The sequence below is a fragment of the Macrotis lagotis genome, chromosome 1, assembly GCF_037893015.1.
Source record: "Macrotis lagotis isolate mMagLag1 chromosome 1, bilby.v1.9.chrom.fasta, whole genome shotgun sequence".
NCBI classification, from domain to species: Eukaryota; Metazoa; Chordata; class Mammalia; order Peramelemorphia; family Peramelidae; genus Macrotis; species Macrotis lagotis.
In genome coordinates, this window is record NC_133658.1 from 578,822,753 (window position 1) to 578,837,992 (window position 15,240).

The following is a 15,240-nucleotide window of genomic DNA, read 5'->3' on the forward strand; positions in this document are numbered from 1 at the left end:
TCCCCTCCACCCCACCCGGCAAAGTGACTCAAAGGGGCCCGGGAGGGGTAAGGACAGGGAGAAGCCTTACCCACCGGCAGCTGCTCCCCGCGCCCCGCAGGTTCCATGGGAGGCAGGAGTCCGCCAGGCAGCAGCTTCCCCACTTCACCGCTTAATTGCAGTGATTTCCTTTCCAAAGTCCATTCCCGGGAGTCCGGGAGTGAAAGGAGAGCGCCGGGGGAGCCGGCAGGAACACGGGCTGTAAAGGAGAGAGCCGGGGCAAAAGGCTTTTGTTCTGATGGGGCTCACAGATGTTGCAACTGGACTGCTAACCATTGAGCCGACTCCGCCCGGTCCAGTCGATCTGTTGTTTTAACCCATCGAGCTGGAGTGACCTTTGAAGCCCTCTGCTGCTTACGGGGCTGGCTGGATTTTTCAATGGAGGCCCTGGGGGACCACAAGTGGAAGCTCACAGGTTGCTACTTGTTTGGAGCTGCGGATTCCAAACTGGGTGTGTGGGAGCAGCGTTTGCCCCAGTGGGCTCTGCCCAAAAAAAAAAAAAGAGAGAGAAAGAAAAAAATGCAAAAATGTGAGTCCTTTGACTGGACCGAGAACATCCCCACATCCATATGTGGGCTACAGCCTCTAAGACCCTGATATCTGGACTGGGGACATAATCCCATTTGCTAGATACATCTGCCTTACATTCCCCCTTTGCTAGGTGTTCTGTCCTCTCAAACAGAAACATTATAGGAACATACGCTTCCAAAGTAGGGACAATGTCTAGTACAGACAGATTACATACTGTTCTCCTGCAGTCCCCTAAAGGAATCTGGGACCAGACTTAAGGCAGGCTGCCTAGACTCTGCACATGCTATCCACATGGCCCTAATTGAAGTAAGACTGTACCCTAGGCCAGCCCTGGCAGACACTTAAAGTGGGTCTTTGGTCTTCAGACTAAGAAGACATACTGGGTGCATTAGTTCTGAACACCTAGAGATAAGAGCTGACTTTTATAGAGCACTTTAAAGTTTACAGATCAAGAGTTTAATTATCTCTATGCAGATAATAATGTATGTATCTTCCATTGGAGATTTCAAATTGTTCTACAGTCATCTGAAACTCAACATGTCCAAAAGCAGTTCATGAATTTTCTTTCCCAATCTGCCTTCCTAATCTGAACTGTCCTCCTGTGACCACCATTATACTAGTCACTCAGAATCATCCCTAGCTCCTCACTCTCCCTCATCCCATGTACCCAACCAGTTTCAAAAAGCTTTTCCAACTCTATAATCTTTCTGACATCCATCCCCTTCTCTCAAGACACATGGCAACTATCTAGTTCATTACTTCTCACCTGGACTATCGCAGAAACTTCCAAATCCCCAATGCAAGTGTCTTTCCTTTCCAGTACAGTCAGATATAAGTCAATAAGCATTTATTAATTGCTTACTGTGGACCAAGAACTAAGGAAAATGATAAGACATCTAGAAAGGCAAAACAGTCCGTGGCCTTAAGGACCATACTTCCTATAGGAACAGATATTATGTAGTGGCAGCTAGGTATCCTAGAAGATAGAGTACTGGGCCTGGGGTCAGGAAGACTCAACAACATTCACCTTCGGGAGTACAGATGCAGCATCAGATATTATTAGTTGTTTGACCCTGAGCAGTCACTTAACCATATCTGCTTCAGTTTCCTCATCTGTAAAATGATCTGGAGAAGAAATGGCAAACTACTCCACTATCTTTGCCAAGAAAACACTAACTGAGGTTACAAAGAATCACAGAACTGAAATGACTGAACAACAAGATACTGTATAATAAGTAAGTACATACAAGATAAATACAGAAAAAAAAATACATGATGATCTCAGAGAAAAAAGTACTTTTGGGTGGGGAGGAGATCATACATGGAAAGGTCTCCTGAGGAGCCAGGGGCTTGAGCTGAGTCTTAAGGAAACTAAGAGGAGGCAGAATATTCCAGGTATGGGTTATCCAACCAGTGAAAAGCTAGACAGATGCCAAAATGATTTTCCTGAAGCTCAGACCTGAGGATGTCACTGCACTATTCAATAAATACCAGTATTCAAGGGGCAGCTAGGTGTGGGAGCTAGGATAGAACACAGGCCCTGGAGTCAGGAGTACCTGAGTTCAAATCCTGCCTCAGACACTTAATAGTTATCTAGCTGTGTGATCTTAACCCCATTGCCTTGCAAAAACCTAAATAAATCAATTCTAGTATTCAAAAATGAAATTCCTTAATTTCCTTTTTTTAAAGCCCTTACAAGCTAACCTCACTTTCTGAACTTAGTCTATAGAAGCTGTGAAGTATACGCATCCTAATTCCTATTCTCACTGACAAGACAGGTTATAGCAGAGCTAGACCAACTAACTCTTTCCATGAAGGTTTCAGGGGTGTCCTTGAGGGCTCAGGTAATGATGCTGGGTCAAGCCCTTGCAGGTGTGCTTCCCTTTAAGATTGTTAATTGAGAAATCATTTAGTCAATATATATTTGTAATGGATTTTGTTTTTCTCACTTTGTGGGTAGGGGAGGGAAAGAATTCAGAGTTGAAAATAAAATAAAATTGAATTTAAAAAGAAGAATAATTTTGTCAGCCATGCTTAAGTCACTTTTTAGAACTGGGTATTTGTTAAGGTCACAATATGACAAGTTGGTACAAGAAATCCAACTGCTCTCCTCCCGAGTAATGTCTATGAAACTTTCCCCTAAGTATAGAGGTCAGGGGAAACTAGGCTCAAGCTGACACACAAATATGTGACAAGGGAGCAATAGACAGTTCATGGTTATTGTTAGTCCCTTCTGTTCCCTTAGGCATGATATGGTCTCCTGGCTGGGCTCCTTGATGGTGCCCACATTGCTGTCAGTTGAAAGAAGAATGCCATTTAGGACTGTGCTGGAAAGATGGGAATCCACTATCCCCTGGACCCTTTCAAGATGGAAGCTCAAGCTTTAGAGGGTGTAATCTAGCCGAAGTCTTCCTCTCCCCCAAGTGACTCCTTCTCTGGAAGTTCAGAAAGAACTTCCTTGAAATTCCATCCCTTGGGGTGGCTAGGTGGCACAGTGGATAAAGCACCAACCCTGGAGTCAGGAGTACCTGGGTTCAAATCCGGTCTCAAACACTTAATAATTACCTAGCCATGTGGCCTTGGGCAAGCCACTTAACCCCATTGTCTTGAAAAATCTAAAAAAAAAAATTCCATCCCTTCTCAATTTAACTTGTTCATGTGGAGATGATCCCTGAGCAAAGTCAAGCTTAATCAGCCTAAATGACTGTGATTCTTGTGCAAGTGTGCAATGTCATTCTAGTTCTTACCTTCTCAAACATAACCTGTGGTATTTTTAATTATTGATTATGAAATAATCAGAACTATAATGAGATTTATATTATTCCCCTTCTGCACTTTACGGATCAGTCAAATTGGTTCTTCATACATGCACTAGAGCTCCTTTCTCCACATCTTTGTACTGGCTTTCATGCCTTATGCTTAGAAATGCAGAACTGCCTCATCTCTGTCAACATCTGTCTCTTTGAATCTCTTATTTCCCTCTGAACTCTATTCAACTGACACTTTCTACAAAAAGCCTTTTGTGACCTTCCCTTCCCTAAGTGAGAGTGTCCTCCACACAAAAAATTGTTCGGCATTTATTCTGTATATATATATTTATTTTATACAAATGTTGTCTCCTTCAATAGAATGTGAGCTCTTTGAGGGCAGGTATTGACTTACTTGTTTGGATTTGTATCAGTTTGGATCGAATATAAATGCTATCTACCTATCTGCACAGCTCGGTGGCACAGTGGATAGAGCACCAGGCTTAGAATTAGCTTAAATTGAGCCACATTAACTTATTAGCTATGAGATTCTGAGCAAGTCACTTGACTCTATTTGCCTCAGTTTCCTTGTCTGTAATATGAGCTGAAGAAGGAAATGGCAAACCACTTCAGTAGCTTTGCCAAGAAAATCTCAAATGGGGTCAAAAAGAGTCAGATGTGATTGAAACAAATATACAAGAAAAATCTATTCTATTCTACCTACCACTTAACAACATTTGCCTTGCAAAACAACAACAACAACAACAAAAAACCCCACAACAACTTATTGGGAGCCTATGGAGATACAAAAACAGGCAAATGATATATTTTTTTTTCTAATGGGAAAGACATAATGGAAACAACTATTTACAAAAAATATAGAGAGAATAAGTTGGAGATAAGGCATTAGGATTAAGGGGGATAGGAAAAGGCTTCCTGTTGAAGGAGGGATTTTTAGCTGAGACCTAAAAGAAGTCAGGAATCCTTGACAACGAAATGAGGAATAAGAGCATTCTAAGCATAGGGATGAGCAGTGAAAATGCAATCAGGGATAGAGTAACTTATCCAAAGAAAAGTAAGAGGCTAGTGCCATTGTATTGTATACGTGGAGAAGAATAACATGTAAGAAGACCAGAAAGGGGCCAAGTTATGAAGGGCTTTGAATGCCAAGCTGAAGGCTTTATATTTGATCTTTGAAGTGACTGGAAACTGATGGAACTTATTGAATTGGGGAAAAGTGAACTGATATGACCAATACTTTAAATCTAGCAATTTCACTGGATGACAGATTTCAGCTCAAAGCAAGAAAAATCTGTCTAATAACCAGAGCCAAATGTACTTGGATACCTAATGGAGTGGTCAGCTCCCCAGAGTACTCAAGGTAGAAAGGATAGAGAACTCAGGAATATTAAAGAGAGAATAGCTGCCTCAGGTGAGTGGAGGACAAATTGAACATTTTGTTGCCTTTAAACCTTAAGACTCTATTCTGTTTTATTGGAAAGAGGAGACAGAAGGGACTGGGTAGAAGGATGGTGACAGATTGGGCAGATGACAGAACTGGTACATAGGTAACCAAAAAAGGAGGTAAATCATCTGAAAATCAGAACACAATTTTCAGGATTGCACAGGCATGTTAAACTCTGAAAAGTAGAACTCCAGTTCCTTCTTGCCCTGGATCTTTGATTTGATAAGTCCCTTTTAGTATTCCTGTCCAATGGAACAGGCACAGTTATTGCCTCTATTCCAAAGATTTTGCCCTTGGGGTCTCCCATTGGAAACTTTGAGTACCAGAGGCCCTCAGGCCCCTAATTCTCACACAAAAAAGGTGACAGGCTCCCTTTGGTCCCTCACCCCTGGGTCAGAAAGCCAGCCTTTCTCCCTTGCTCCACGGCTTCTCAGGGCACTTTTCTTAGAAAACACATGAAAAGCAGAGGGCATAGGGAGCAGCTGCCCACTGCCAGGCCAGTCAATATCAGCATAGTCAGCTAAAACTCCTGCTGGGGAGTTAGGGACAGAAGTGGGGAGGTGGGGGGGGGGGGATCTTCACATGACAGAGCTTGATTCCAACTATGGGAAAGTTATTTTTATATGTTCTTAGAAGGGAATCACTCAAAAAAAATCAAACCAAATTAAAATTTCTAACCACATGCACAGTGTGAATTAGAGCATCCTGGTATTTTGGAGTGACTCCTTTCCTGTTAAAATTCTTGTTTAATTCCACATTTAATGAAAACAGGATGATTGCAGCCCCTCTGTAGTAATAAGGAAAAAAGCAAAACTAAAAGAGAAAAAGGAACTAGAAACCCATCTCATTCTATTTGTGTGTGTGTGTGTGGGGGGGAACCTGTGTGCCAAATAAATGAGCTATCTAGAAAAGTAGTGAACTCCCTGTCTCTGGAGGTCTTTAAGGAGATGATAATGGAGGATCAACTAATGTGAGATGGTTAGGATGAAATGAACTCTGCAATTCCATCCAACTGAAGATTCCATGGTTCTGGGATTCCTTTCATTGCTTCATAATAACAGAACCAAACTTTACTGCTAAATTAATTCTTTAATATATAAAACTGTGAAAGTCAAGGTTAAGGGGACTTAATTACAGAATCATAGATTTAGAACTAGAAGGGACCTCAGATATCATCAAATCCAACCCATTCATTTTACTGATGAGGAAACTGAGGCTCAGATAGGTTAAGTGATTTACATGGGGTGGTCAGGAAGGACTAGTATTTCTGGTGTGAGGGCATGGTTCAGGGCTGCTCATTCACCTTTGGTTTTACCTGAGGCTCCAAAAAACTGTAGCACACACAGCAGCTACACCCTGGTAAATCATTGAGTTGGATGGGTGAGTTAAAGTCTACAACAAGCCTGTGAAAACTTCTCCTAGCAGAATGAGCAGAAGAGAACAACTTGTTTGATGCCCATGAAAGTAGTTGAAGCAGGCTCTAGACCTGTTCAGACATAAGATACCAAGTCATCCACTGCACTGGGCCATTACCAGTCATTTTGACTTTTGTCTTTCCACTAAACTTGGAAGACTATGAGAGAGAGAGAGAGGGAGGGTGACAATTCTGTACAATTCTGCCTCCCTTAAACCCGATTCAAGCAGGAGTGGAGACATCATCCCCACAATGTCATTGATACTTTTTTTTTTAAATGCAAGGCAATCATAATTAAGAAATTTGACCAGAGTCCCAAAGCTAGTAAGTATCTGAGGCTAGATTTGAACTCAGGTTCTCTTGAACCTAATGCTGATGTTCAATCTACTGTGTTATCTAGCTGACCCCATTGATAGTCTTTGAAACAAAGAATGAATATCATTTTTTTCTAGTATAGTATATCTCTCCCCAGGCTGACCTTCTGATATCTCCACAGGACTTTCTCTGTCATGCCACTAAATCCCCTTCACTCTGGAAGCTCATTCCACCCCTGTACTACTTCTCAAATTGACAAGTACCCTCTCTTACTGTGACCCTCCTTTTTGATTAGATGGTTCCCTCCAGAACTTCCAATTTAAGCTGGAGACCTAGGACAGATATCTCTTCTTCCAGGTCCAGGCTCCATAGATGACTCTTCTCCATGGGATTTTCTCTGCCTTACCCCTTTCCAATTCCCTTTTAAATTTTGTCTTCTTTCCTTAGAATTAGATCCTTGAGGACAAGGACTATCTTTCTGCTTCTATTTGTAATCTCATTGCTGAGTTTAGAGCCAATTGCTTAGAAAATACTTTATGTTGTTATTGAAGACCAATGACTCAAGGGCTTTGGCTTCATTCTGTCTTCTAGAGTCAAAGAATGTAAGTTCTTAGAAGACAGAATCTTTTTTTGCTTTTGTCTTTGTATCCACCAGGTGCTGAGGCACATAGTAAGTGCTTTAAAGAAATAATGATCGGTTAATTAAAAATGTAAATAAGGGGCAGAATTGTAGGGAGAAAGAAGGTCATTCATAGAGAATGGGGAAGTCTGAGGAAATCTGAAGAGTTAGAATCATCAGGGTTAATACCAGCAACTAGAAGAAGAGCTAAAAAATAGAGGTGGCAGGTAGCAAACAAAAATTTCAATTTTTTAACTCCCCCCCCACCCCAGAAAACAGGAAAAAAGAAAGAGACACAGTCCCTTTCATCTCTATTAATTTTCCAAGGGAACATGGATTGAGAGAACTTTTCTAAGAGGCTTATAGAGAAGTCCAAACCTCACTATATATGAGAATAAAGAATTTTTCTGGAATAATGTCTTGTAGGGCAAAGTTTGGGGGGGGAGGACTCTGGAGGAGGCTAGTGAAATTTATGGTGTGTGATATGTAGAAAACAGAAGGTTCATGGGGCTCGGACTAGCCTTGGCTAACTATAACATCCCTATGTGAGTTGAAAGAGATTTCCATGACTTAACTAGTCTTGAATTTAGAAGTCTTAGATTCCAACTCCAACACTAGTCTTCATGACAACTCAGACTCTTACCATGAAAATAACATGGCAAGGAGTTATCCAGATTTGCTTTGGAGTCTTTAGTGAGTAGAAACTTTTAATCTCACCAGATAGTACATTCTATTTGGGGAAAATTATTATAAAATTTTCCATTACAAGAAATTTAAATCTGCCACTTTTCAATTTCCACCCATTATTCCTAGTTTGTTTCTCAAACTCAAGTAGAAAAAGCTGAATCTTTCTTGTATAAGATACTATGTCAAATATTTAAAGATCATTTCTTCCTCTCCTTTCCTCCACTCCACCCCTCCAAGTGCCTCTAATTCCATCAATATGACATGGTTTTCAAAATCCATATCCTCCTCTGGACCTGCTCCAGCGTGGCAGTATCCATTCTGAACTGAACTGACAACAGACTACAACCTGACCAGAACAGTGAACTTGTGGAGACTTATTAGTCACCCTGCACACTTACTATTGTGTAATCATGATACTGTAACAACTTTTGAAGTGTATCTGTCAAATAGGGATAATAAGACTTGGACTCCTTACCTCACAAGTTTGTTTTGAGGAAAGGACTTTGTCAACACTGAAAGACTTTAAAATTGGAATCAATTCAGTGACTAATCATGGCTTCAGGAGATTAATGATTAGATAGGGTCAATGTGTAAACTTATTTTCACTGACTACATACCTGTTTTGTTATTAGGAGAGATTTCTATGGTTTGGAAAGATGTAGGAGAGGCAAAACAATGGGAAGTGACAATTAGAAGAAAAAAGTTCAAGAAACTATTTTTAAAGGACTTTGTAACATGTTATACAAATAAATAAGAGCTGTTGCTTCCTCAGTCCTACACATGATCTGGTGTAACAATAGAGAGAGGGAAAGGGAACTGAGCTATCATTTATAGATACTTCTAGATGAGAAAACCCTACCAACAAATGCAGATCTGTCCCTCTCAGGAACTTATGATCTATAAGAGTTGCCTAGAGCAGTAATATCAAAATTAAATAGAAACTGGAGTCATTAAATTATATATAAAGGGTAGCTATGTGGGGCCATAGGGCATAGGAGTACCTCATAGTCCTGAATTCAAATCCAATCTCACAAATTTATGAGCTAAGTAGTAACCCTGGGCAAGTTTCCTCACCTATAAAAAGATCTGGAAAAGGAAAGAGTGAATCTTTGTCAAAAAAACAACCTCAAATGGGGTCAACAAGAGTCAGACAAGACTGAAAAATGACTGAACAAACTATAGATGGTAGCATCCCTGTGAGTTACATATTGAGTCAGAAAACCTCATATTAATATTAAGCTATGTTTTATTGTATTTTTATTTATATTGTTAATTATTTCCCATTTATATTTTGATATATTTGGGCCACACTCGGGAGTACAGTGGACTGCATTTTGGAGCCCTCTGGCCTAGAGTACCAGATTAGTTATTACACAGCCATTCTGTGTCAAATGAAAAATTTTAATCCAACTCTCACAGATTTCAAAATGAGCTCTCTATCTCCTATCCACATATTATCTGGGGGTATGGAAATTGGTGAGGTGGGAAGTGGGCAAATATTTCATAAATAAAGTAGTTCTAGTCTGGAAGCACAATTTCCTAAAGAAATCTGGGCTCCAGATTAAGAATGAGATTCATGGAACCAGTCCCTCTGACAGCCCTCCATCAAGATCATCACGTCTTTCCCTATCTTCCTGTCTCCTTCTCCCATGGCAAAAACCTAGGAAATAGAAATATTGTTTTTCCATTTTTTCTTCTATCCCTTTCCCAGAAAAATAGATACTGAGGTTAATGGGAAGGGAAGGAAGGAGAGAAATGATAATAAATATGGCTGATTTCCTTTAGTTCTCAATTAAAACTTAGCTTGTAATCTTCTTGGCTGCTAAGAGAGATGATTGATTCTTAGCAATTCACAGCTTTCCAAAATTCTAGATACTAAGCCCCAGAGGGAGAAGTCTATTACTTTATTCCATTCAACAGAATAATATTTAGTGAGAATCTATGGATCTATCTTTGTGCTAATTGCTATAAAAAGTGAAATACAAGGATCCAGTCCTACCCTCCAGGAATGGGTAGTTTTGTTGGGAAACATATGAAACTGAAAGTTCCTGTTTTTTATTTCTTCTTTTAATCCTCAATACCTAACATTATGTCTCAGACATAAAGCACTTGAAAGATCTTAGGTGATTTATTATTTTTTCTTTTAAAATCTTTGTTATAAGATTATAGGTAGGAGAGGCGAGCAAGAGTATGATCAGAATGTCATAAAATAAAAGTAAAATAATATGATATGATATAATGGCAGTTGGGTGGCACAGTGGTTACAGTGCCAGGCCTGGAGTCAAGAACACTCTGCTTCTTGATTTCAAATCTGTCCTCAGATATTTACTAGCTGTGTAATCCTGGTATGGGAAAGAATCAAGTATTTTGTTTCCACAAGGATGAGAGAGGGTACTGCCAGAATTTCACAGATGTCTGTGAGGATAATACATTATAAAAGCCAGGACGTCTGGTCTTTGTGGAAAACCCAAAAGATGCCAGGAAGGGAAGAGTTAGGCAATAGAAAAGGTGATTAAAAAATAACTTTGCAGAGGTGGAATGAGGGTCTATGTTATTGTCTTTTGCACCTGCTCAAGGAGGTTGCCCTTCATTCCCCTATGCTCATTAATATAATGAGCAGGGTGGGGAAAAAATGTTGGGAGGTGATTGTGTCAATTAGATTGATCAATGATTGGCATGAAGGGGAAGGAACAAGCCTTTCAAAGTGCCTTGCTATGATTTGGTACCCCTCTTTCCTTGAGAGAGGTGGTCCTTTTGTTAATATATCTTTTTTTTTTAGTTTTTTGCAAGGCAAACAGGGTTAAGTGGCTTGCCCAAGGCCACACAGCTAGGTAATTATTTTAGTGTCTGAGACTGGATTTGAACCCAGGTACTCCTGACTCTAGGGCAGGTGCTTTATCCACTGCGCCACCTAGCTGCCCCTTGTTAATATATCTAAACAAAAGCCATTTTAATTGTTCTGGACTAAATATTTATGAGCCATTGATAACACTAGGCAAGTCACTCAACCCTGTTTGCCTCAGTTTACTCATCTGTAAAATGAGTCATAGAAGGAAATGGCAAACCACTCCTGTATATTTGCCATGAAAACTCAAATAGGACCATAAAGAGTTGGACATGACTTAACTCAAGGAATGATATCATACATGAGAATATGATACATCAAAAATTATATTAAAAATCAAGATATAGTATTTAAGAATCTTTGAAACACAAAAGAACCTACCTATGAAAAAATTCAGTTGCTCTATGTTTAATAGATATATATATAGATACATGTACATATATAGATATAGATGTAGATAAATAAATGATGCATGTGTCTAATATTTGGAAAAGAGATAAATGGTATTGTAAAGAAATGAAATATTATGGTGCAATTAAAGAAGAAATAAATATGAAGCAGACAAGGAAATTCTGAAAGACTTATGCCAAAATGTTCTAGCTTCTCAGAAAAAGAAAAAAATCATGGTAACCTAGAGAACTGGTATTGAGAGTCAGTAAAAGCCAATACCCATTTGCTAAAAGGTTAAAGGATAAGAAGTGGCAATTTTCAAAGGAAGAAATCGAAGCTATCAATGGATACAAAAAAAAATGCTCTAAACCACCAAGAATTGGAGAAATGAAAATTAAAGACACCCCAAGATTCTATCTCATATTATATAAAGAGAAATGTCTGTCTAGTTTTCAATACTAAGAAAATGTTATTTGTGCCTGTCTGAGAGCTCCCTCAGCAATGTGGGCCCTAATCAGATATAAACCCCCTCCTATTTTTCAATGTAACCTCATAGTTAAATGTAAATTCCCCAAGAGCAACCTAGCTCATATCTCTACCCCTCCTCCCACTTTCCAGTCTTTTAGAAAGGGTATCTGAATTCAATTACATAAAGAGGGTGGGATTCTCCTTTTACCCCCTTTTCTCTGACTCTTTCCTGCACAGTGGGAAGTTGGAAAGACTATAAAAATCTGGCCAAAACTCCCCTCAAGACTGAACTCAGGGGGGTGGAGCCAAGATGGCGACAAAAGTGGAGGGTGTCCTAGGAGCTCTCTGATAAATCTTTGAAACTAAGGACTCTAACTAAACTTTCGAGAGACAGAACCCACAGAGGGACCCAATGAGGCAGTGCTCCTACTCAAGGTAACCTGGAAAAGAGCAGAAAGGCTCTGCTCCCCGGGGTCGGAGGGACGGCCCGCCAGAGGGGTGGCCCGCCAGAGCGAAAGAGCTTCAGCCTCCCGGAGGCAGCCCCAGATCGCTGGGAGCCACGGCTCACAGCAGCGGGGGAGTCTCCTGAGCTGCACCCCAAGGAGCATCAGGCACAAAGTGGGGGAACAGCGGGGGACCTCTGCCAGAGTGAGCATGTGGAGCCCAGCCCTCAGGGCACACAGCAAGCTGCCTGGCCACTGCATTCCAGATCCAGGAAACAGAAGCAGGCAGAGCCAGTAAGCAGGAGCCCCCAGGACATGAGTCCATTGAACTGAGGCAGGGGAGTGAAGAGAGACTGCTGAGCTCTGTCCTCTGCCCCAGGAACTGGACTCTAGGGCTCTGACCACATTCAGATCCTGATCACAGTCTAGGTCCCCCAATAGAACAGCAGGGCCCCCCCACCTCAGCCCTGTGGCAGAGGGGGGGCACTTATGGTCATTCACAGACCAGGAGGGAGGACAGAGCCTCACACACTGAGACCCTTGTGGGAGTGTCCCAAAAGCTCAGGAAGCACCCCCAAAACAAGCACAGGCTGGGAAAAATGAACAAGCAGAGAAAAAAGAGGAACACAATTGAGAAATATTTTGCAAATGAGCCCAAGAAGGATCAAAATACTCAGTCTGAAGATGAGGAAGCACAAGCTCCTACATCTAAAGACTCCAAGCAAAACAGAAATTGGGCTCAGACTATGACAGAGATTGAAAAAGACTTTGAAAATCAAATGAGGGAGTTAGAAGAAAAACTGGGAAAAGAAATGAGAGAGATGCAGGAAAAACATGAAAACAAAGTCAGCAGCCTAGTTAAGGAAATCCAAAAAAATGCTGAAGAAAATAGCATGCTAAAAACCAGCTTAGGTCAAATGGATAAAACAGTTCAAAAAGTTATTGAGGAGAAGAATGCTTTAAAAAGCAAAATTGGCCAGATGGAAAAAGAGATAAGAAAACTCTCTGAGGAGAACAAATCCTTCAGACAAAGAATAGAATTCAGGGAGATTGATGAATTTGCCAGAAATCAGGAATCAATACTTCAAAACCAAAAAAATGAAAAATTAGAAGAAAATGTGAAATATCTCATTGAAAAAACAACTGATATGGAATACAGACTTAGGAAAGATAATTTGAAATGTATTTGAATACCTGAAAGTCATGATCAGGAAAATAACCTTGACATCATTTTCAAAGAATTACTACAGGAAAATTGCCCTGATATCCTAGAAGCAGAGGGCAAAATAGAAATGGAGAGAATCCACCGATCCCCCTGAGAAAGAGACCCAAAAAACCAACCCCTAGGAATGTCATAGCCAAGTTCCAGAACTCCCAAGTCAAAGAGAAAATATTACAAGCATCCAGAAGGACACAGTTCAAATATCGTGGAGTCGCATTTGGGATCACACAGGACTTAGCAGTAGCTACATTGGAAGCTCGTAGGGCTTGGAATACAATATACCGGAAGGCAAAAGAGCTTGGAATGGAACTGAGAATCAACTACCCAGTAAGGCTAAATGTCCTCTTCCAGGGAAAAAGATGGACTTTCAATGAACCAGGGGAATTTCAAATGTTCCTGTTGGAATGGCCAGAGCTGAACAGAAGGTTTGATCTTCAGATACAGGAGTAGGGTGAAGCATAGAGATTGGAGGAGAAGGGGAAAATATGAGGGACTTAATGAGGATGAACTGCATGTATTCCTGTATAGAAAAATGAGACTGATAATACTCATATGAACCTTCTCAGTTAATAGAGCGTGTAGAGGGAGCTTTTATAGTTGAATCACAGGAGAAAGCTGAATTCGAAGATAAAATATGGTGTAAAAATGGAGTCAATAGAAAAAAAGGGAAATGTAATGGGAGAAAGAAAAAGGAGAGGGGGAATAGGCCAAGATATTTCATATAATAAGATTTTTCTTTATTATAATGAGCTATTGCAATGATATGGAAGGGGGGGGAAGGCAAGGGGGAACAAGGGAATCTTCGCCCTTATCAGAGGTGGCTAGGAGAGGAAACAGCATATATACTCAATGGGGTATAGGCATCTGGAGTAAGAAGGGGGGACGGGAAGGGGGGGATGTGAGTGATGGAAGAGAGGATGGACCATGGGGGCAGAGTGGTCAGATATAACACATTTTCTTTTTTACTTATTGCGAGGGGCTGGCATTGGAAGGCCTGCCCAGGACCATAGGGCCAGGTGGATTCTGGGCCTAAGGGGTGGTATGGGGGCTCGGGGTCTCTTGGCCCCAGGGTCAGGGATCTGTCTGCTGCACCACTCAGCTACCCTACAGCAGAGTCAGAGTGAAAGGAGAGAGAAAATACAGTACATGGTAGTGGAGAAATACGAAAGGAGGGAGTTGCGATCAACAATGGCAATGCTGGAAAAATATGGAAGTAACTTTTGTGATGGACTTATCATAAAGAATATGATCCACCCATGACAGAGTTGTTGGTGTTGGAACAAAGACTCAAGCACATCTTTTATTATTATTATTTTTGGGGGGGTGCAGGGCAAATGGGGCTGGGTGGCCTGCCTGGGGCCACATAGCAGGGTGATCCTTGGGTGTCTGAGGCCGGATTTGGCCCCGGGTACTCCTGGCTCAAGGGCCAATGCTCTGTCCACCACCCAGCCACCCCTACTATTATTACTATTTTATTTTATTTTGGGTCTTTTTTTCTTTTTTTTGGTTTTTCAGGGCAGTGGGGTTCGGGTGGCTTGCATATCACGCGGCTGGGTGATTGTTGGGTGTATGGGGCCAGATGTGGGCTCTGGTGCTCGTGGCTCCAGGGCTGGTGTTCCATCCATTGCTCCACCTCGCCATACCTACAATTATTACTATTATTTTTTTAATTTTAATTTTTTTCTCTCCCCTTTACTTTATCGCTGAAATAAGTCTATATTTATGGGGGGAGGGGGTATCTCATTCACTCTTAAACAAGAATATTTTACTAATGTAAAAATAACATTAATTGTACAAAATGAGAATAAATATTAAATAAAAAAATAAAATAAAATAAAACAAGACTGAACTAAGGGGGCAGCTAAGTGGCGCAGTGGCGCAGTGGAGCACTGGCCCTGGAGTCAGGAGTATCTGAGCTCAAATCTGGCCTCAGACACTCAATAATTACCTAGCTGTGTGGCCTTGGGCAAGCCACTTAATCCCATTTGCCTTGCAAAGAAAAAAACCCTAAAAAAAAAAAAAAGACTGAACTCAGGTAACAGGCCAAGATGGTGG

General features: G+C 40.9%; 1 protein-coding gene across 4 annotated transcripts in view; it reads right to left on the reverse strand.

Annotated features, from left to right (window-relative positions):
- The window catches only part of MYLK (myosin light chain kinase), a 410,235-nt gene that overhangs the window by 333,543 nt on the left and 61,452 nt on the right, over nt 1-15,240 (reverse strand). The window contains exon 1 of one of the 4 annotated variants that reach the window (XM_074214673.1): nt 75-493. The exons of 1 other annotated variant lie outside the window; for it this stretch is intronic. Coding sequence is in view for 2 of the 3 variants with exons in the window: in XM_074214672.1 (XP_074070773.1) it covers nt 71-107 (37 nt within the window). In the remaining variant the exon portion in view is untranslated. Of the gene's footprint in view, nt 1-70; nt 494-15,240 lie in introns of those variants that run through there. 2 more of the 4 variants (XM_074214672.1, XM_074214674.1) reach the window with 2 other exon arrangements.